The sequence below is a fragment of the Periplaneta americana genome, chromosome 6 (genome assembly GCF_040183065.1).
Source record: "Periplaneta americana isolate PAMFEO1 chromosome 6, P.americana_PAMFEO1_priV1, whole genome shotgun sequence".
NCBI lineage: Eukaryota > Metazoa > Arthropoda > Insecta > Blattodea > Blattidae > Periplaneta > Periplaneta americana.
This window is the reverse complement of record NC_091122.1, coordinates 64,320,036-64,344,914: the sequence shown is the minus strand read 5'-3', so window position 1 is coordinate 64,344,914 and position 24,879 is coordinate 64,320,036. Positions and strand designations below refer to the sequence as shown.

At 35.7% G+C, this 24,879-nt stretch overlaps 1 protein-coding gene across 1 annotated transcript in view; it reads right to left on the bottom strand.

Annotated features, from left to right (window-relative positions):
• The window catches only part of LOC138702246 (spondin-1-like), a 221,765-nt gene that overhangs the window by 7,251 nt on the left and 189,635 nt on the right, over window positions 1–24,879 (bottom strand). Inside the window, exons 7-8 of the mRNA XM_069829834.1 lie at window positions 9,198–9,436; window positions 551–732 (exon numbers count right to left, since the gene is read on the bottom strand). Coding sequence (XP_069685935.1) covers window positions 551–732; window positions 9,198–9,436 — 421 coding nt within the window. The remainder of the gene's footprint in view (window positions 1–550; window positions 733–9,197; window positions 9,437–24,879) is intronic.

Below are 24,879 nucleotides of genomic sequence, written 5' to 3'. Positions count from 1 at the left end.
GTTGTTGTTGTTGTTATCATTATAAAAGAGAAATCTACTCTTGCATTTATTAACAATTTATGAACTTTAATTCACTCTGAAAAATAAACATTTCCATTACAAATATTAAAGTATAGTAATATGCGTTACAAGAGCGGTATGTTGAAGTTTTCATGTTCGAGGAAAAGTTTGAAAAAGCGAAACGTAATTGAGCTTTTTTAATTTCCGAGAATTGAAAGAAAACATACCGCTCGTGTATCGTACATTATTTTGTGCGAAGATCGTTTATTACATACCTGAAAGAGGAATTTCTAATTAGTTGCAATGAAATATCCATCTTGGTTTCTGTTCAATGACGGCAAATTTGCAAAACAAAAATATCTATCTTCAACATTGTTGCTTTAAATTGTTCTGTGTGCATCACGAATGCAGTAACTTTAGTGGAGTTGCAGAGTTTACTTAATTTTTGCAAATATTTAAAAACAATAATTAACAGTGCAATTTAGATTCATAATTATTACTATATATTCTCCAACAGTAAGTTCTGTTGCGCATTATGATATCCACTTACGTATCTTGCGAATGTTTTTCCGAGGCTTTCCCCTATATTTCTTGCGGTGATGATCCTTTGTGGCAGTTGTGGAAGTCCGGTACGTCTCCACGATACTGTTCAAGATGGCATCCTTGTCACCTCTCGGGATAATGCCTGCTGATGTCACAGGCACCCGCGCCAAGGGCATCTGATTCGTACTCCTGCAAAAGTTCCATCACACTTAAAGGTGCACACTGGTACGATGTATCACAAAGATAAAAATTAAATGTGTAATATTGAAATAAAAGGAAGACAAGGATAAAAGAAGTACTATACAAAAGTCAAGTAACAAAATTAGTGTACATATGTTAAAAAAAAGTTATATTGAACGAGCGAGGTTCCGGGTTCAAACCCCGCGGTCGGCAAATCTGATTGGGTTTGTCATGGTTTCTTTCAGTTATAACTAGTAGTAGTAGTAGTAGTAGTAGTAGTAGCAGTAGTAGCAGTAGTAGTGCCTGGCAGAGTTAAGGCCATAAGACCTTCTCTTCCATTCAACCAGGTTTCAATAATATATATGAAATACAAAATTATGTGATAGAATACAAAACAACTTAAAAGAAGATACCTTAGAAATTACATAAAATATAGTAGAAAATTACAAATAGTCAAGATCAGTTACATAATATAAGGACAATAAAAAATAAAGTAGAAAATTACATATAATCAAAATCAGTTACATAACATAAGGCGTATATATACAATTTATAAGACATAAACTGCTCAAGATAAATTCGATGATTAATTCACTTGAGATATAATATACAGTTAATATACTAATAGGAAAATACATGTGGGTTACAAGACATAAAAAGTTGAATAGCAAAATCGTACTATATGGCATACAGGTACAAACGATTAAGTAATATACCAAGATAATAAAAAGGGGGGAAAAAAAGGAGAGGAGAAAAAATAATAACTTGGTCATTTAAGATTAAACACAGCCAAAGGGCGTGGCTCAGTCGGTTAAGACGCTTGCCTATCGGTCTCAAGTTGCGCTCGGGTGCGGGTTCGATCCCCGCTTGGGCTGATTACCTGGTTGGATTTTTTCCGAGGTTTTCCCCAACCGTAAGGTGAATGCCAGGTAATCTATGGCGAATCCTCGGCCTCATCTCGCCAAATATCATCTCGCTATCACCAATCTCATCGACGCTAAATAACTTCGTAGTTGATACAGCGTCGTTAAATAACCAACTAAAAAAAATTAAATACTGGACTGGAAATTTACATACCATGATTCATCACCGCCTTAATGACCAATATCACGAACATTAAAACAACATTTAATCAGCTACATGAACACAAACCACCTTATAACACGACAATAGAAACAAAACCCAACAGTAGACAACGGCCTAAGATATACCAAAAGATCCTACACACGCTTAAAGCGTGTTTAATAATAAACTAAAAACAAGAAATATTCCGTAGCACAGATGACGTGAGACAAAAGTAATAATTAAAATTAAAGTAGTACTGTTACATGCAGTGGCGCATCGTGGGCTGCCGTCGCCTGGGGCAAGACAACTATTGCGCCCCATAACACTTAGACCGTTAGCTCTCCAACAGTCCAGTATTAAGGTCTATTCACACATCTCCGGGACGTGACGATGCTCTCCGTGACGTGGCGGCATCTTCCGAGAAAATAAAATATCGTCGCCTTGCAGACAAAGCGGCGCGTTCCTACATCTCCGGCAACGGCATTCGCCGAAACGTTCAGTGCTTCTGCGTGATCCGTGTCGGCAAAACGTTTTCGCTCGCCACCGATATTTTTTTTGTTTTCACGGACGTGAAAGACAGAGGGTACCGCATGCTGAGCGGTTGCCTTTTGAAGTAAGACGGTCCCCCCAACCTTTTCCGTCCACTCGGGGATGGGGTAATCTCTCTTTCCGCTTTCTGAGGCAAACATAAATGTTGTCAATTCTCCCCTGAATGCTAACACTAATTGCAGTCTTTCTTAACATGTTCAAACAATTCACAAGTGTTTTTTTTTTGCTGTCACACCACCCCATTCTAGTGCCGAGGTCATGGAAAGCATGGGGCTCTACCTCCATGCCCCCCAAGTGCCTTCATGACATGTTACGGGGATACCTTTACCTTTTTTACCTTTGTTTGCTGTTTGAAAGTCTTGTACAGTAAATTCCTTAGTTTTTTTTTTTTTTTTTTTTTTTTTTTTTTTTTTTTTTTTTTTTTTTTTTTCAAGATAGTAATGATAGATGAACAGCAATGTTAAAGATATAATTAACTTTATGAGGCACAATAACATTACCATGCTAACCACATATCCATCAAAGGAGTTATGTTGCAGGAAATCAAATCAGTCAATATTAGTAAGAAACATGCAGTGGAGTTGCTCGCAGCCAAGTATGGACACGAAGTGTTACGACTTCCTCCGTACCACTGTGTTCTAAATCCTTTGGAAATGTTAAATGTTATGTTTTATTTAACGAAGCTCGCAACTGCCGAAGTTATATCAGCGTCGCCAGTGTGCCGGAATTTTATCCCGCAGAAGTTCTTTTACATGCCAGTAAATCTACTGACATGAGCCCGTCGTATTTAAGCACACAAACGCCCAGGATCGAACCCGCAACCTCGGCATAGAAGGTCAGCGCTATACCAACTCCGGCAACCAGGTCGACCTTTGGAAATGATCTGGCATCAACTAAAGTCTTATGTTAGGAAAAACAATATTACTCCGAGTTGAGTCTTCTGCGTGATAGAGCTGAAACAATCGGTCCCCATTATTGGTCCTCCTGTGTTCAACATGCAATTAAAACGGACCAGAATTATATATTAAGTACGACAGGGACAGTAACCAAGAGAGATGTGTGATTCATTTACGAGAGAGTGACGACGAATAGAGGTAAGAGAAGCAAAATGTTGTCATATTTTATTACATACCGGTAACATTTCTGATTTCGCTGCGGATTTAGACACGAAACACGAATTGACAATATTCCTTCGGTGTTATTATTATTATTATTATTATTATTATTATTATTATTATAAGTATGAAACTATATTAGTTTGAAGAAGTTGACCGTACAATAGTTCTATAACGGATCTTTATACACACAGTAACTCAAAATTAACCATTCATTAATTCGTGATTGATTGAATGAAAGTACAATTTGTTGTATAAAGGTCCGCTCCCACTTAGCGGAATCGAACCGAATCGAAACGAAAAGTCTGCTGGCACTCACATATAGTGAAATCGAACCGAACAGTACTTTTATGTTTTGTGTTTTGTCATACAAAAGAGAATAATTCTACACAAGATTTGTTAATTTTTCTTCGTTCCTATTACATTGTGATTTTTGTATACTTTCTATTTCGGCAATAACTTTCAATAGTAAACAAATTAAGCCGCCAATAATGGATGTGGTTTATTTGTTTTTTCACGAAGGCTTCACGAGAACATACGATCATACCCGAAACAAGAAATTCTATTCCGGCAGTGGAATAAATATTCTAGCCCATGAGTTCTGTTATGATCGATTCGCTTCGATTCGATTCCGCTAAGTGAGAGAGGGCCTTAGAAATAAATATACGATTGTTTCATACCCATGCCACTTGGGGCGAAGTCAACGTAAAATGTGACAACTGCGCGCCTAGAAATTTCCGCATGCGTCCATTAATGACCGGGGTGGACCGTAGATCTTCTAGCAACAAAAGAGACCGACTGGGGAGTTACAACTGCACTGAACGGAAATGTGAGAACAGACGTGAAAAAATCATGTCGGAAAGGACAGATACGGACACGAAACCCCTTATCTCCAAGCAAATGTACTGTATTAGAAAAACACTGATATAATTGCAGTAAAATGGATTTAATGCTAATATACTCAAATTTATTTAAAATCGCGTGGTTTTAATGAGTGTAAATTTTTCGATAACAGCATTAAACTGGAGGTGATATTAGCGCTCACAAACTTCTGGATTTATAATAAGTAGATGTGAAAATTATTAGGCGTACAAACGATAGAAAAACGTAAGAATCGCAATAAACTATATCAGTAGCAAGAATGCTGAGATTTACTTAATTTGTATTGTATTTTTGGTCCAGGGAAAATACTCCAGTTTTTTGGTTTAAAAATAATTGCTAATCTAAAATGTATGCCGCGCTAGTAAAGGGTGAGGCATGGGAACCAAGTGTTTTTAAAACAGTCATAAAATTGTTAGCTTTTGTTTTCAACACAATTTATTATTATAAGAACATTTGTGAGAACATACCATTTGAGTTATGAGCGGAAAATTACATCTGGCATATGATGTCCGTCTGCATTGACATATTGTTGAAGGCGCTGACGAAAATTGGCCTCTACTCTTTCCAGGAGATCTCTGTTGATTTGAGTGATGTGTTGACGTATCGCGTCTTTTAATTCATCTAACGTTCGGGGCTTATCCTCGTAAACACGTGCCTTTAGGTACCCCCATAGAAAAAAATCACATGTGGACAGGTCAGGGGACCGAGGGGGCCATGAAACTTCACCAAATCTCGAAATGAGACGATTGTGGAAGTGGAGGCGAAGAACTGCCATTGATGCTCTGGCGGTGTGCGCCATGGCCCTGTCTTGCTGATACCACAAACGTTGACGATCAATACCTCTTCTTTGTAATTCAGGGATGAAAAATGTGTTAATGATCTCAATGTAACGCACAGAGTTTACAATAATGGCAATCCCATTTTCTTCAAAGAACCGATGACTCCAAACTGTTACTTTAGGGCTATGCAGAGGTTTTTCGTGTAAGTGTCGCGGATTTTCAGCAGCCCAATACCGAAAATTTTGTCTGTTAACGGCTCCATTAAGGTGGAAATGGGCTTCATCACTCATTGCAACCATCATGTTTTCATTCTGCTCATAGAGTGCAATCATTTCCTGTGCGAAATTCAATCGTTTGGGGGTAATCCCTTGCATTCAATTTCTGCACAGTCACCATCGTGTATGGGTGTAAATGTAAAACGTCATGCAAAATCCTTCTTACTGTACGATTGCTGATTCCAAGTGCAGCTGAATGTCTTCGAGCAGAGCGGCCTGTGCTGCGCAGTATCGCTTGTCAAGATTTTCTCGAGTACGCACTGTGCATTGGGGACCGGGCGGTTTGTTCTTCAGTATTGCGCCTTTTGTTCGAAGATAGTTAACCCAACGTAAGATTGTGTCACGTGCGGGAACAGAGTCATTGCGATTAATATTGAATCTGCGGCGAAACTCACGCCATACCGCGGTCACCGACTCACCATTCGTAACGAAACAATCATATGGGCTATTCCATATGAAATCGATCAGTAAAAAACCTCGCATTTTTTTATACCGGTACTCTAATTTTTTTCCCTACTTATACAAGGTGATGAGGGGAGTGCATTTTCAAAAATATACTATCGAAAGTCAAACGGTTTTCGTATTATTGAGCGACAAATTTAGCGTATTTTATAAAAACAAGCCTCTTTCAGCGCTCAGAACTATGGAACCATTTACTGCAGAACATTGAACGAGAGCTCATTTTGAAGTGGACATTTGGTAGGTTATATTAAGAAGTAATCCTTATTTTTATTGTACACAGAGAGACAGATAATCTGATTTTACTTGTTTTTAGGCTTTTTGATCATTTGTAAAAATGTAAAAAAATATTGAGAAGAAACCTTGCGTTATTAAGAGGTATTCGGCATTGTTTGCTTAGTGGTACGGCAATAAGTTTCGAGGGTATTAAATATATTATTTTCACACGCCTAGACTTGAACGATGCAGTCCCGCTCGCACTGGCCGACAGCTGTAGATAAGCGAGCATTGGGCGTCATTTTACTCCTGTGTTTATGAAAACCTGTGATAAAGCTAGCCCAGCCATGACTGCTAGACAACACATCACGTGTTTATGTCTCCTGGCCTTGCTTCCCTCGGCTATCTCCCGTCTCACAGTCAGCTGGTTAGTTCAAGCGAGTACTATTTATTTTCTTTATTTGATATTTGCAATACTTTCTTATCAACATACCATCAGTAAAAATATTTGTTTATTTATACTTTCAATGCGGAATCTAACTATATATTTTTAAAATATTTTTTCCTAGCCAAAGGCGTCTTAATGAGGAAAAATCTAAATTTCTCCATTTCCATAAAAAGTAAGAAAATCTGTTTATATGTCAATATAAACTTTCATATCTCAGCATCAAAATAAACCATGATTTTGATCATTGGGTGAAAGGGTTTCGGAGCTACAACAGTTTAAAGTTGCTAATTTTATGAAAATACGATAAATTTAAATATTTTTAATTTAAACACTATGAAGTTCAAACTTTGCACAAAGCATTGTATCACAGTTCTCTACGTACAAAAAAGTTTCATTGTATTTAGAAATTGTACGGTCAATTTTCTCTATATTTCGGTCGATTTGAGATGGAATAACTCATATGCAAACATGCGATGTTCTAGCGTCCACTGCTCCATGATGCTGACTCTGACTGCAGGTTAAATGCTATGAGCTACGGAATGGGATGTCACGTGTCTCACCCCCCTCCCTTTTATAATGACCGAGTACAAGCCATTTCAAAAACACTTGATTCCCATGCCCCACCCTGTATTAGAGGATTAAATATACACATGCAATATGTAACTTCAATAAATCCAATTCCACTCAATTCAATATTTTGAATATATACACATTATTATTACCTATATGAAATTACATACGGGCTTCTCTTAATGTAAAGTATTTTAGACGTTTGTGACTCACATAGATTATGGAGAACTTACATTTCTGTATTCAAGAAACATGAGCTGCGTATCTGTCATGTTTTAAGCTCAACTCATAACTTTGTTCAGTTAGATAGTGTCAATGGAGGTCTCACATTTTGCTTTCAGTTAGACGTGACATTTCTGAAGCCGTATAATTGAGGTTTCTCTTATAAATATTAGAGTCAGTGTTGCCAACGTGAACGTAAAGTGCGAGACAATGCGTAGCGGGACAGGAACCATGCCGTAATGAGTCCGTATAGAACTGAACGCTATCTTTTCTAGAATGCACTCGTGTGTGCCTCCGTCCATGGTCCTAATTTAACGCTACATAACCTCTGTTGTTCAGCATCAACAAATGGATTTCAAGAATAACGCACACTTTACGTAATCTCTACTGTTATGCACCGACGAACATAATTTAAAAGCCGTGATATCGATTAATACAATATTTTAGCATAAAGTTACATCTAGACTATCTGCCTAATTCTGTGGCAGTCCCAGCTTACACCTATATAATGCGCTATACCATGAAATCGCTAAAAATGGGCATTCCTCCAAACAACCTTATCTCCATAAGTATTTTCGAATGAGCAAGTGACGTTAGAGGTTGGCAATTTTGTAACATTTTATTCATTTGATACTCAATCATAAACGTTTTACGTTAAAAAATCACATTCAACGATTTTAAGTTTGATTTTTGTAGCATTGAAAAGAGGATATTCAAGTTATAAAAATAAGTAGGTAAGAAACAAAGAGTAAACAAATAGATGAAGGAAAGCAATGAACAAATAATCGGATTAAATGAACAGACAGATAACATTAATCTCAAGTATAGTCTAGGTCAGCTTAGTTAATACCCTCAGGGTGAAACCTAACAATTTCCCCCCCCCCCCACTACATATGCTAGTGGATTATGGTGATTTTCTAGTTTGCAGGTTGAATTTTCTTTTGCCAACTTCATTTTGTATTTCGATACTGACAAATACTACAAATGGTAGTGATTTTGTAACTGTTATGTTGGCAGCTGAGGCAGACTGGAGTTCCATGAAATTAAAATTGTACTAGATTTTTGAGCCGATTACTGGATGCTAGTGAAATTTGAACATACTAATAATTAATTAATATCAGTATTAATATTAATACATAATAGTTATTTTATATGTTGCCTTGTGGTTACAATTCAAAACTATAGTCAGGTAAGTATAAATAAATATAACATACTTGAGTGTGATAATGCAGGTGCGTAATTGATAGAAAATACCATTTCAGATTTTAATTGATTAATTTTGTGATTGGATTTTCATTACAATAATGTCAAAGAGAGGAAAAAGCATGGCAGCGACTCCACCAAGAAAGCGTAAAGCGTGCTGCGAGAGTGGGGATAACTTCCCCTACTGACGTTCTGTTCTTTCAGAGTTAACCGAAAGAAGATAATGAAGAAGGAATTATGTTCACGGAGACAGCAATTATAACTAGAATAGCAAAATTATTAGGAGTAAGTATTATTAAGGATACATTTCATGGTGGTATTCGGTTTTCGGAGTTAGTACTAACAATTTCATATGGTCAAACAAAATACATTTTTAGGTTAGGTGTCGTGAATCAATTGTTTAGTCAAACCAATGAAGTTCATATTGCCAGAAAAAATATCTAACACGTTGATCCCTTTCTCGTATAGTTTGCCTACGAAAATATGTTACAAATTATTGAATTATTTAGAAAACCTTTCGACATAAAGGTAAAGTACGGTAAGTAAATAAGTCATTCAGTACGTAGGATCGTGATTTTACTTCATATGGTGATATCTGGTAACAGGTGGCAACACTGACAAAACGACACTATTTGCTGTTTAGGAATTGTTCTTATGTGACTCTCACTATAGTTGGGGATGCGTGACTCACGTGGCATTCTCGACGGTGACGGTGGTGGCCGTGGACGTGGCGGGTGGCGCATGCGTGGTGGTGCTCAGCTGCAGCATGCGTCGCTCCTGCTCGCGCCGCTCTTCCTCGATCTCCACCTCGATGTCGTTATTGTTGAGCACGTCGATTGTGTTGCGGGTCATGTGTTCCATGCGCAGCACCTCGTATTGCCGGTCGTCCTCCGAGTGGTGGAACACTTCGCTCAGCTCGTACTCCTTCACCTGCGACACACAAGCACCCATCACATACGGCACTGGCTTATTAAGTTGCTGCTGTTCCCCATTTCAGGAAATGAGAGCAGTCTGTTTGTTCCGCTTGTCTTAAGGAATATCATTGCACTATGCTGACTACATAAATATAGGATCAGCTATTCTTAGCCAGTTTTTAAGAATTATTAACAATTATCACTATTGGGTTAGTTAGACTGAACAACAATCGTTCTACCACTTGAACTAATTATCAAATTAGGTGCTGCTATTTCATGTACAAAGTTATTAACAATTTAATACATAGCAATATTATATTTCAGTTTCATAAAGATGTAAATTCTCATTTAACAAGACAAGCATAATTTTTTTTTTCTCAGCATGAATCAGTAACTTATGGAACGAAATGAATTACGCATTTTTTAGCAACAACTTTTAACCAACTTCCTTTAAAATACAGAATCTTACCAAATTGCCAGAGTTTTAAGAATTGTTTAAAAATACGTTTTTGGGAAGATTATTTCTTTGGTCGGCGGGAAAAGGCCTATTAGTCATAAAAATTATTTTTTTCAGGAGAGACTTTCTTTTCAATTTACTCTTAACTAATATAAGTATAATAAAGAAATTCACTTATGTTGGTTAAAGTAAGACTCTTTTCAATTTAAAATACAAGAAATGTTATTATTTAAAACATTACAAAAAATACTACCCTTATGTGATTAGGTACAACAGAAAAATCGACTTTTTTTACTTATGTGCCTTTTCCCCTCCGACCAAAGTTTATTTTAATTCTTAGTTAATTTATTTATTTCATGATTTCCAACTTTTTTTCTTTCTGCCCAAAACTTCATGTTACCTTACTGTTTGTTCTTATTTTGCTTCCTTTCTTTAATTCTTGAGATATTGTTTGTTTTCCACAGATTGTAGTTTCATGTCTTTTTAAATTACATTATACAACATATATATGTGTGATCCGCCGAGTTAGCTCTGTGGTAGCGTGTCTGACTCCAGACTAGCTGGCCCGGGTTCGATTCCCGGCGGGGTCACAAATTTTCATGTAAAATTTCTACCTCGGGATTAGGAGAGATGGCGGTGCACAACTTCTAATTACTAGATTGTCTACACAAATATGCCTGGGTTAAATACCAAATCTCTCCGCAGTGCATATGAAGAGAAGACATATGTCATTGTTGATAGTGATTCGTCCGTCGGATGGGGACGTTAAGCATGGCAGCCCCCTTGGTGCTATTCGATAGGAGTAGGCTACGTGACGGCACCGGGTTTCTCCTTCTCTCTTCCTCTTCATCATCATCACTAATTTCAGACACTACACTTACACGAACACTTACACATACAGTCACCCTAGTACACGACATAACTCTCCACAGATACACATCATGTACAGTGTGACCCGCCGAAGTGGTGTACAACTAGAAAATGGATCACAGTTCTGCCATCTATCCGCAATATGCGGAACCCTAATCAGTGGGTGGCATTGGATACACACACACATGTATGTGTTCTTGTATAGCCCTACATATGAGTTATACTGGTTGGGTTATACTCAATAAATTAAAAGAAAATGTAAACAGTACCTAGACAATTATTCGTGTCATTTTTAAAAATAGGAAATATACATAAAAATAAGTACAAATATGTAACTTAAAACTTGGGAATAAAGACTTTTTAGTGTGATTCGCCGACAATTTCCTCTTTCTCTTATTATACAGGGACATCACTTTATTTTTACCAACATTTTTAACATTAACCTGGCTATACTCGGAAACACTGTTATCCTCTTCCATTACAGGAGTTTGGTGTTACTAGTGCAATATGTATACAAATAATTTTACTAGCTATAGGAGGAGAGAAAAATAGTGTATCCATTTATGTTACAGGGAAATAAGATATTACGATTTTCAGTTTGTTTATTACTTTTGCGGTATTTTATCAAAATACAATAGAGTAGATCTAGTAACAGATTTTTTTTTTTCACAAACTCAACTCTTCAGACGGTTGTATTCATTATATAATAGCTACTTTATTCAGCATATTACCGTACTTTCGGTAACTCTAATCTTCACTTCTGCTCAGTCCACACAGGTAAAGTTATTCAGTCATGCTACACATCGTACCTGTGCGAAATAAGCAGGGCCGGGTGTTTATGGAGGTCGCGAAAATCAGGAAATAATAGGCATACAACAGATTTTTACTAATCTTTACGAATTAAGTGATTCTGATTAATAATATGAGGATAAAACAATCACAATAAATAGCGAAATAGAGTTCTAACAGCGAAATATGAACACATTCGCGAATTATTACTATTGCGTCGTTTTATAGCGAATTTCACATTCTGAGTTCTTTTTTTGGACTTTTTTTCATTTGAATTTGTTATACATTCAAGTAGGCTACATTACATGGTATTCCAGGTGTTCCGATTACATTAGTGAACTCAAAAGAGGGAGAATTCAATATTTCACTAATAATTTGAAAGTGTTAATTTGAGGGCAGCAATTTTTTTTTCGTTTTTAATGAATGTGTGTTAAATATATCTCAATCCAACAAATATTGTCTATTGGCCATACCTCACCTTTACCAGAATCCAACGAACCTTTACTTACTTACTTACAAATGGCTTTTAAGGAACCCGAAGGTTCATTGCCGCCCTCACATAAGCCCGCCAGCGGTCCCTATCCTGTGCAAGAATAATCCAGTCTCTATCATCATACCCCACCTCCCACAAATCCATTTTAATATTATCCTCCCATCTACGTCTCGGCCTCCCTAAAGGTCTTTTTCCCTCCGGTCTCCCAACTAACACTCTATATGCATTTCTGGATTCGCCCATACGTGCTACATGCCCTGCCCATCTCTAACGTCTGGATTTAATGTTCCTAATTATGTCAGGTGAAGAATACAATGCGTGCAATTCTGTGTTGTGTAACTTTCTCCATTCTCCTGCAACTTCATCCCGCTTAGCCCCAAATATTTTCCTAAGCACCTTATTCTCAAACACCCTTAACCTATGTTCCTCTCTCAGAGTGAGAGTCCAAGTTTCACAACCATACAGAACAACCGGTAATATAACTGTTTTATAAATTCTAACTTTCAGATTTTTGGACAGCAGACTGGATGATAAGAGCTTCTCAACCGAATAATAACCTTTAATGTTAATTATTTGGACAGTAATATTCATACTCAGTTAATACTCCAATTTCAAAATAATTGTATTTTTTCAAAATTTTCATTAATATCCGCCAAGAGTACAAATCAATCTCCGCTGACACCAATATTAAAACACAAAAATGATAAAATTAATCTCCAGAAATACCTGCCCCTGGAAATAAGCTTCAATAATATAGGCTCTTTCTTCTATAGAAAACGCAACCATATTTCTGAAACACACTATATTCTTTACCCTGCTAGCAGACTTCGAATGCAACAGCGGCCGTAAGTTTGTGTGGCTGACGGGAGCAAGGACATTTAGTGAAAGGGGTGAGAGTCAAGTAATTCAGAAACCCAGGTACAATAAAAATGCAAGTAAAAATAAAGTGATGTCCCGGTACAAGAAAATAATTTGTACAGTAGGACTCCAATTTAGAGGAATACCTTGCAAACACTAAGTTCGCCTGAGACGATGCACTTCGCGCAGCAAGACCCCTGCACTCGTTCAGATGTTATTGTAGGTACAATAAAGTACATAGAATAACTATTAAACGAACCTGTTCTTTATTAATATGAACCTGTCCTATTATTGTTGTTATTATTGTTGTTATATTATTATTATTATTATTATTATTATTATTATTATTGTTATTATTATTATTATTATTATTATTATTATTATTATTATTATTATTATTATTAGCATGTAGTTAAGTAGACAAGACCAAAACAGTCTACTTATTCCTTTATAGGTGTCATAAAAAATTCCTTCTATAAATAAAATATACATGTCTTTAAACAGAATTAAACGTAAACATAATATTTTCGCAATTTCAACAAACAAATAAATAAATAACAAATATATTTCCATGAACAGTTGTTCAATCACTAATTTCGTGACAAAAATTATAAAATTAATTACATAATAATCTCTGAAAATTATCCAGCACTTCATTGTTCACCTTGTGTTGAGATCTGGCGAATGCCATGACGCGCTTTAAAATTTCTTAACCATCCATTGCTAGCTTTAAGTGTTGTATCACCACCAAGTTTATTGTTAATTTCACTGGCTTTTACACTCAGTATTTCACCTGGCACAGGAATTCTCTCACTTTTCTTTTGCTTGAACCATTCAAACGTTTCATTCTCTAATTTCCTGTTATCAGGAATTTTCATAGATTTTTTTTCTTCTTTACATTACCCTCTTTGTTTTTCAGTTCTGCAAAAGCACTTATTTTTTCACTATCACTTTTTATCCTGTATACAACAGATAAGGTTAGATTACATCGCTTAGCAAGTTTACTTATTTGTTCACCATTTTCTATTGTAGCATAACCTGCAGGTTTTTCTTCTAGGCTTAGTCTTGTTCTCTTCCCTGACATCTTTATCATGTATCGAGTACTAGTTGTGTACACGACAGCAGCGTCGCATGAACTGAACCAACCCTGCTTGCAAGTTAAATGCTCCTTCCTCTAAATTGGAGTCCTACTGTAATTACATAATATCCGGGCTCTAGTTATGTCTATAGAAATGCATATATTGTCTCCCCAATATCTGGCCATCATCAATACTTTAACGTGACATGCAACAGGGAAAATGAGGGAATGAAATAATACATAAGAACAAAAGAATATCAGCAGCGCAATAATAGAATGCTAGTAATCCTGAGCTACGTTGTTCGTCCATTTCCAGCTATTGATTACAGATCGTGAATACCTGTCATTAAAACGGGCCAGCTTTTGCTATTTCAAAAATGTAATTTCCTGTCACTGCCATGGCTAGGAACTCCTAAACACGGTTTCACTAGGATGAAACGCTAATCCCTGAAGTGGCCCATCAAATAAAAACAGAGAATACCAGAATTAGTGCGATAAGAAAAACGACGTCCATAAAACTGCAGAGCGGGAACGAGGGCAGCTTGCTTTAAAATCCATACTGCCAGAGAATTAAACGGAGAGGAGTGGATTTAATATTCGGGAAGGACATAAAGCTTTTTGAAGCCATCTAAACAACCCATGCCGGGGTCGTGACTTTTTCCAGCTCTCGGGAAGTTTAGTTATAAATTCAATAAACGACGTCGTTAGGAGAAAGTGGATTGACCATCATTAACGCTATTATTGCGAGATCCAGGTCAGAGATACACTTCAAGTGGCTCTCTGTCTGGGTATCGGGACTGCGGACCCGCGCCAGGACCTGGACATGCTAAGTGACGTCATATTTGTCACAAGTCCCTGCAGAGTTGTGTCGGAACATGAACACCGGCGCGCTGGGAGCTATCAGGGGTGTCCAAAAAGCGACTATAATATTCGTGAATTATTACCAAGGGTTTTGTTTATAATGATAGAAGGCAATAACATTATTACCAGTAGTACTATTAGCTGGTTAGGAGAAAATCCACAAACGATTAGGGAAAACACGGAAATTTTACTTGAAGCAAGTAAAGCGATAGTTTGGAAGTAAATCCCGAAAAGACGAAGTATATGATTATGTCTCGTGACCAGAATATTGTACGAAATGAAATATAAAAATTGGAGATTCATCCTTCGAAGAGATGAAAAAATTCAAATATCTTGGAGCAACAGTAACAAATATAAATGCCACTCGGGAAGAAATTAAACGCAGAATAAATGAAGGGTTCAGAACCATAGTGGGCCAAGCGCCATTTACTAAAACCGTAGAAAACAAGGGTTACAATGAAGATATTACCATAATTCAATGGAAACATATAGCAATTAATATAAAGTATACACATTCAAACTAAATTATATGTCAATCTTCATTAAAGTATGGTATTCACTTAATTTAACCCTTGCTTTCTCCGTTTTTAATAAAGTGCGCTTGGCCCACTATGGCTCTGAACCCTTCAAATATGGGAAATGTGTATTATTATTCGGTTGAGAAGCTTTTGTCATCTAGTCTGCTGTCAAAAAACCTGAAAATTAGAATTTATAAAACAGTTATATTACCGGTTGTTCTGTACGGTTGTGAAACTTGGACTCTCACATTGAGAGAGGAACAGAGATTAAGGATGTTTGAGAATAAGGTTCTTAGGAAAATATTTGTTGCTAAAAGGGATGAAGTTACAGGAGAATGGAGAAAGCTACACAACGCAGAACTGCATGCATTGTATTCTTCATCTGACATAATTAGGAACATTAAATCTAGACGTTTGAGATGGGCATGTCATGTAGCACATATGAGCGAATCCAGAAATGCATATAGAGTGTTAGTGGGAAACTGGAGGGAAAAAGACCTTTGTGGAGGCCGAGACGTAGATTGGAGGATAATATTAAAATGGATTTAAGGGAGGTGGGATATGATGATAGAGACTGGATTAATCTTGCACAGTATAGGGAGCGATGGCGGGCTTATGCGAGGGAGGCAATGAACCTTCGGTTTCCTTAAAAGCCATTTGTAAGTAAGTAAGTAAGTACTATTAGCAGTATTTTACTTAACATTTTCATATGCAGAGGTTGTTCAACGTTGAAACTCTACGTGAGAAAGAATGGGCAGACAAATTTTATGTGTAGTCCTCCATTAGAGCTTTTTGTATGCCGTAAACCTACGACATGGAACCCACAGCTTTACTTTTCTTCTAGAGGAAGCAGCCTAACGAATCTTATCTTAGATAAAGAAAGCAAAGTTATTTATTTCATTCACATTGTCGTACGAAATAGATACAATCTTCAAACCACATGGACCGAAATATCCATAAAATATTCAGAACTGTATGCTCAAACAAAACTTAAGTAAAATTATAAACAAGAAGTGCACATAATGCTTGTTGTAAGGCACTGTCGTCTACAAGAGTTATTCCAAAAATAAGACAAAATTCTGAAGAAGATTGAACTTCTTCCAAGCCCGACATATAACTGAAAATGTTACCATTCTATAACTTACAGGTTTTACCAAAAGTTTAAGGACACTCCTCCATAGGTGATGTTTTACTCTGTCCTTATACTTATGTGAAACTCAGTGTTGTTTATACAGGGATCAAATGCCTGTGAAACGTCAAGTTTTTAATGTGAACCCAATCTGTCTATCTTCTAAACTGTGGATTATATAACAATTTTTCTGTTATGAAACTTATTAAAGAAATTACATATTGCGTAGGAAGAAAATTAATTACTCCAGAATGGATTGACTTAGCTCAATGAATTTTGGAATGGAGTTAGATATTATCTTCAGTCGTTCTTCCACATCCCAATGATCTGCGACTTCACATCCACACTCATTGAATTTCGACCTATTTCCATTTTTTCAAGGAAGAAATCCAATCTTTCCATACTTGTAACAAATTCCACAACTGATTACTAAAAATAGAAGGAATAAGCTGATTGACCATTGTTACCAACTCCCAATGTAATGCTGTAAATAGCAGTGGCGGACCCGGGTCTATTTGCCGCGAATTTCAGCTCAAGAGTATTTTAGAAAATGATAATTTTTCCTGAAGGAAAAAAAAAAAAAAAGGCAATCGGGATTATAATGCCTGCACGAACTGGCACAATTTTTTTTAAAACAGAAAACAATATTTGCACAAGAAGTCTTTCAGATATGCCTAAGTGTATTACAAAATTCACTGATCTAATTCAATCCATTCTGGAGTAATTAACTTTTTTCCACACAATATGTAATTTCTCAATAAGTTTCATAACAGACAAATAATTGTTATATAATCCACAGTTTGGAAGATAGACAGATTGGGTTTGCAGTAAAAACTTCACTTTTCACATCATTTGGTCCCTGTATAAACATCAAGGAATTTTATATACAGTAAGTATAGGATGCGGCAGTAGTATGTGACGGTTTTTATAACCCTGTTGTCGGACATTCACGAGGAATTACAAGAAAACACAGATACTGGAAGTAATCTAGTACACTGCAATTTATTAATGTCTGATTACTTTTTAAAAACTACATTTCGTAAGTAGCCTCCACGGCAACGAATACATTCCTGCAATCTGCTATGAAAGTTCTGCATAAGTCTCCCCAATAAAACAGGTTCGATGGCACTAATTTCGTTCCTTATGTTTTGTTCCAGCTTGTGCGAGGCTTGTTGCGATACACCCTACTTTTGAGATAACCCCATAGGAAGTAATCAGCGCACACTGCTCATGGTTCAATGAACTGTCTGTGAAACATGTTTGCAGGACGAATAATTTTACAATTTGGAGACAGTGCCTGGCCGCCAAGATCTCCTGACCTGACTGCAGCTGATTACTTCCTATCTAAATAAGTTTACTAAATAGACAATTTATTTTTTACATGATCAATCAGATATTTTTTATCTTTCTTCAGAGGATATTGTGTTCAAACTTCCCCACCTTCTCAAAGAAACGATTCAAGCCTAAGGGGCACTAAGAAATATGTTTTCAAAATATCATTTGAAGGATGCGCTCTTGGATAATAAGAAATTCATTTAATTAGAAAGCCTAATATTGTTTCCTGTCAAGAAAATTGAGAATTACTTTAAAACTTAGCAACATTATTACTATTGTTATTACATTAAATTTAAAGGCAAAATTTATCATTAATAATAATTGGAAACCAATAAATTATCTGTATTTTGTAGAAATATAAACTTAATGAAATATTAGTTATATTAATATTATGCTAAACCATGTTCCAAGGTATATCATTCTACGTCCCAAGGTACATCACCCTTATGTACCTAGGGACAGTGTATAGCACTTTAGGAAACTTTAAGAAATCTATACAGAAATTATTTAATTGAAACCTTTTTTTGTACCATACTTTACACTTCAAAGATACTGTTGTTAATAATAAAAAGTTGTAAAAGCTTATACAGAAATTTAACAAATTGAAATTTCAAAAAATGTCCCTGGGTACAACAGCTTCCCCTAAATAGGCCAATACATATATAAGTTAACAAGAAAACAAATGATGAGAGTAAGCTGAGAAAGAAAGCAATATATAATTAAATAAATATTAACGTAAACAATTTAAAGAATTAATGTAAGAGAAAATTTGTAAGAGCTAAAACTAAAAACATTCGGATTTTATACGTTTCAAGTTCTGCATTCGAACCAGAAAATTAATGATGTCTTTTTAAGTCCTACCAAATTCTCAAATTTTGTTCATTAGTACGTGATATCTAAACTAAAATATGTAGGCTAAGAAGAAAGAATACTGATGCCAAGAAGAATTGGAATAATATTATTAAATATACGTCAGCAGATAAACAATTGAAAAGAGCAAAATCAAGTAGTAGAAGACGTGGAGAATGTGATGGTCGTGCAATGATTGTGTCCGCACCAGTAGCTGTAGTTGTGGAGACGTGACGTACGAAAGCCGTGCACTAGACTTTTAACTAGCGTCTGGAGAGTCCGTGTTCGACACGACGCTTGCATAATGCAAGAGGCGCCTGGTCCAGTTTCCCAGACACGGGTCGCTCGACTTCTCCGGTTTTCACGAACACCTGTTCATGTACTCCACCTAATTCCGTTAACACACGAGTCGAGGGATGCCCATTTCTGCGGGTTCGATTCTCGGTATTTCCCTTATCCTTTCCATCAGGGCATACGTCTGTTTTGTGTTGGTATTAATTTATTTATGTTTCAAGCTGTAACATTTCCCGCTACAATTTATTACAGAGGATAATGGTTCAGAATTTCATCAGGAATTCTTTAAGGTAGAAGTGGTGATAGCGGTGGCAGTAGTGGTACTATTGGTAACGGTGATGGTGGTCGTAATGAATCACATTTAAGAACTTAAAAAATAAAGTACCGTAATCAATAGGGACTGTATTTTGTCCCAGAGCATACGGATATAAGGTTAGCTGTTCACAGACTATATTGACGTGACGTCATATTTAACGCGTGCCACAGCACCTTATTTTTGCTGAAGTTAACATTCTATTCATGATTCAAAACTAGATCTCATAGACTGTTCACAATGCATTATAGTGATCAAGACTGATATTACGATTATGTTTCCTACAATTTAAATTACTTATTCATTTATTTTCACTAGAAGAGTTAAGATCATAAGGCCTTTTCTTCCATTCAACCAGTATAAAAATGAACAGCAAATATAAATAACAGCAACGCAGAAAGGAATATAATAATAATATATTTATTTATATTTATTTAATGTGCTGTACAACAGCCAGTGGCCAATTACAGTTCAGCACAAATATACAAAAACATAAAACAAAAATAATTATTACACATAAATATAATTACAATTAATTACAATGATGAAGATGAATGGATAACTAAGAATATTATGAGACAATGATAATTGAGTATAATGCCTAAAAGAATACATAAATGATAAATCGTTGCCAAGAGCAAACTAAATCTATACATTGAAGGGATCGAATTCGCAGCCATGCATGTTGGCATTTTTAATGCATCTGGAGACTGGTGAAAGAAATTTCGAATTTCTAATGTAGAAAAGTTTGTGGGCTCTAATATCTTTAGTTGGAATACGTAAGGTAATATTGATTAAGAAAGAGTCACAGGATATATCACCTTTGAGGACTTTACAAAAGAACAGATAATCTAGCTCATGGCGTCTAGCATATAGATTTTGACAATTAAAATATTCACATTTTCTCTCATAACTATACCCGGAATTAATGGGCAGAAATCTGAATGAACATAAGGATATAAATTTTCTTTGTATATTTTCTAATTTAGCCGAGTCTGTAGTTGTAATCGAGTTCCAAACTACCAGATGCATATTCTAGTTTCGATCGCACCAATGTATAGTATAGCATTAAAAGAGAATCGGGCGTGGAAAAAGAATAAGTTATTGACCGTATTATTCCTAGCATTCTGATTGCGTGATTGTAAATGTAATCAACGTGACTATGAAAATACAATTTACTGTCAAAGAATATTCCCAAATCTTTTACGCAATCCGTTCTGTTAATTAGTACATTATTTAGATAATAATTAAATTTCAGTGAAGAAGTTTTTCTAGAAAAGTTTATTACACTAGTTTTGGATACGTTAATTTTCATACCATTTTCTTCCGACCATTTAGCGACTGAATTAATGTCATATTGAAGTGATTGACAGTCAGTACTACTTTCGATTGTACGAAAAATTTTTAAATCGTCTGCAAATAATAAACAGTCAGAACTTATTCTTTTACATATATCATCTATGAATATAATAAATAGGAGAGGTCCTAAAGTAGATCCCTGCGGGACTCCGCAATTTATATTATATGAATAAGAGTGTATATTAAACAGTCTTACACATGAAACTCTATTACTTAAATAATTTTCGAACCACTTTACGTAGCTTACAGAAAGGCCAATATTTCCTAACTTATGAAGAAGGATATATAATAATAATAATAATAATAATAATAATAATAATAATAATAATTCATTTAGTGTTCTGCCCAAGGGCAGATATTTCACTGCAAGCCCAGCTTTCTCCAGTCTTTCCTATTATCTGCCTTCCTCTTTGTTTCCTCTTATGATCCATTTATCTTAATGTCATCTATCATCTGATATCTTCTTCTGCCCCGAACTCTTCTCCCGTTCACCATTCCTTCCAGTGCATCCTTCAGTAGGCAGTTTCTTCTCAGCCAGTGACCGAGCCAATTCCTTTTCCTCTTCTTGATCAGTTTCAGCATAATTCCTTCTTCACCCATTCTTTCCAACACAGCTTCATTTCTTATTCTGTCTTTCCACTTCACACGTTCCATTCGTCTCTATATCCACATTTCAAATGCTTCTATTCGCTTCTCTTCACTTCGTCGTAATGTCCATGTTTCTGCCCCATACAATGCCACAATCCATACAAAGCACTTCACTACTCTCTTCCTCAGTTCTTTTTCCAGAGGTCCGCATAATAATAATAATAATAATAATAATAATAATAATAATAATAATAATAATAATAATAATATTAATAATAATAATAATAGCAAAATGTAGATGTATTTAGTTATAAATAATACGAAGAGTTAAACAATTACAATTTAGTGTTAAATAGAACAATTTCTATTAAATAAATATTTCATAATGAAGGAAAATTGATATATTATGACAAAATAAAAATCATATTCCACAAAAGTTATATTTTTGAAGAAAGAAAAGCAGTCTTTTTGACAATCGGCTTTTGAAAGTAATCAATGTCTGAAGCCCCTTTATACACTATTTCCGATCACGAAGAGGAAAAGGAATTGGTCGGGTCACTGGCTGAGAAGAAATTGTCTACTGAAGGATGCACTGGAAGGAATGGTGAACGGGAGAAGAGTTTGGGGTAGAAGAAGATAGCAGATGATAGACGACATTAAGATATATGAATTATATGCGGAGATAAAGAGGAAGGCAGAAAATAGTAAAGATTGGAGAAAGCTGAGTTTGCAGTGAAAGACCTACACTTGGCCAGAACACTATGAATGAACGAATACACTCACTTACTTACTTATGGCTTTTAGAGAACCCGGGGGCGCTCTCACATAAGACCGCCATCGGTCCCTATATTTACAAAATATGTAGTATTATGAAATAAAATACCTTTCATTATAATACAAAACACTGTACTTAATAGTGTAAATAATATTTGATCAATATAGGTCTACATTATTTATCATAATATCATTAAAGTTGACATAGATGAATAGAAGAATTGAATTAAATGTAGAGATAGTAAAAAAATGAATAGGCCCAGTTACTGTAGGTAATATATAAACAGATACCTATAGAAATAGACAAGTTGTTAAGTAGATAGACAGATATGTATGTATAGCTAGCTTATACCAAAAACAATGATGCTGATGTCTTGAAAAACAGACAGTAGAGCTAATTAGACAGAATGTGTATTAGGATAATTTCTGGTGTCCTGCAGATGGCATCAAGTGCCTAATTGCGTAGAGTTTTCATGTCATCCACGTGCAATTCACACGGAGTCCACCGGACAGGAACGAATGACTGGAAACCCCAGGAGGTCCGTAAAACAACGGAATAATCTGTTATTTTTTGTCGACATTTTAAAGCACAACAGAAACATATTCATAGCCTGCAGTCAGGATGTATATGCTGTTATCGTGGAAATGGATATTTTATTTTAGCAGTGGAAACAAGTAATGTCATTACTTTGAAAATATTTGTAACTTCATTATGGAAATCATGAGTGTATTTAATACAGCTCATTATTTTGTCAAGACACTCGGGATGTGTAGTACGGGAACAACGTTTCCGTTGAGGGGGTAGGAGTAGAAGGAAAGGTCGGGCGTGTGTCTACCGAGTTCAAGGCAAAAACTAACCCATTCCCCTATAGACTCATCCATTTCTGTAGGAAGAGTGGGGAGTGTCTGGACATAATGCATGCGCTGTACGTAGTCTTCTGCATACGTAGAGAGTTTAGAGCAGTGATGTCAAAGCAAGCGCATTTTTCTGACCTTGGCGTCGTGCCCGGGCATCAAGCGCTAGGTATGGAAGGAGGAACAAGCCGCCTGTTATATTAAGAAAACAGTGGTGTACAAACTTCAAACAGAACGTGAAATTTTATGTCGTTATTTTTATATGGCTTCTTTCTGTTTGATATTATCTATATTGTCTATAAAACAAAAGTACTAACACCGATTTCTTAATATTGCAGTTGTATTTTAAATGTTAATAACATAATAAAGAATTAAAGAGGAATATTCACATAAATTCCATAGTAGTACAATTATACTTTACTAAGAGAATGAAACATATCATTCATGAAGTAATGATATCGCAAAGAAAGCGAGTATGACATAATAAGTTAGAATTGATATTGATGGCATCTTTAACCTTATAAAAGTAATCAATAAACTAATCAAAACAATATTATAGTACAAAGTAAAGTTACCTAGATCTATGTTTTAACTGTAACTAATATTACATAAAAAACCTATTATCGCGCTATGCTTTTAAGGTGATATTTATGAGGAACTTCCTATCATCAGAATATTAAATTATTTTCTCGAAATCTGCTGAAGCTATAGAGCTGACAGTTTTACCAACACATGGGCACATATCTTTCGCTTATGATGTAACAGCAGTTGCTTTGTTAATTCATTTCCTTACAAACATTTTCCATGCGAATATTTTCAAAATTTGTAATACACTATATTCAGTAATACGTATTTACGGTATATTATATTTACGAAAACATTGTTTCAGTACCTGTAAGGCTACTAAATAAATAGATCTATACCTGAAAATTTCACTTTTCTGTAAAAAAAAAGTTGAGAAAACATTCCTTTCGAATAAAAAGAAGCAAACTTGTGAGAAATGAGCATTAAAATTAAAACTTACATTCTTATAATTCACTCAGACTTCTCAGACATATTTAAAAATTAACATGGATACAGTTTTAATAAGTTTTTTTCCCTTTATCTATTGAATCAGTGCTGGCCATTCCTGTATATAGCTCGACCAAGCGGCATATACTACCTCTTTCGTCTATCTCTTTCCTTTCCGCTGTAAAGCGCTCAGGCTCTCCTGAGCTCTAAAGCGCGCGCTTGCGCCTATGGGCATCAATTGGCATGACTGGTTTAGAGCATCTGATTTACAAGGTTTCGAATCTTGGCGAGACTAAGTGCGATTTGCATAAAGAAAAATGTTAGTATAATTTATTCTGAGCTTACTTGCGTTCCTCTATTGAAATTCTATAATTTACTACTACAATAATCACCATAAACACCACCACCATCATCAACGTAATCCTTGACTTTGTAAACCTAATCTAGAGCAAAAATCTCCACTTAGATTCCTCAATAGGACAGTCATGTAGATCTTATGTAAGTGGTATCCTATTCGTTCCGTCGATACGACTTAAAATCCTGTCCTGTTTTATTTTCATTTTCAGCCCTTGCAGAAATTCTGCTGCTAAGGGCCAGAAATAAACATTATCGAATGGTACAGTATCTGGACTGTAGATTTTCTAGAGTATCGTGCTTCATTCTTGGATATTTGCCTCGGGCCAATCTCATCTGGTGCAGCATTAACTTCTTGAAGAAGTGCAAGGTTTTTGTTGACTGGAACTGGTGAGTACGGGCGCAGTTCGAATCCCGCTTGGATTGATTGCCTGTTGAGTTTTTACGGGGTTTTCACAACCTTAAGGCGAATGTCAGGTAATCTATGGCGAATTCCGACTTCATCTCGCCAAATACCATCTCGATATTATCAATTTCATCGATGCTAAGTAACCCAGTAGTTGATACAGCGTCGCTAAAAAAAAACAAAAACTGCAAAGAAACATTTCGCTTAAGATATAACAAAATCTTATGCTGACTTCAACATGCCGTAACTAGCAAACGTTATGAATAAG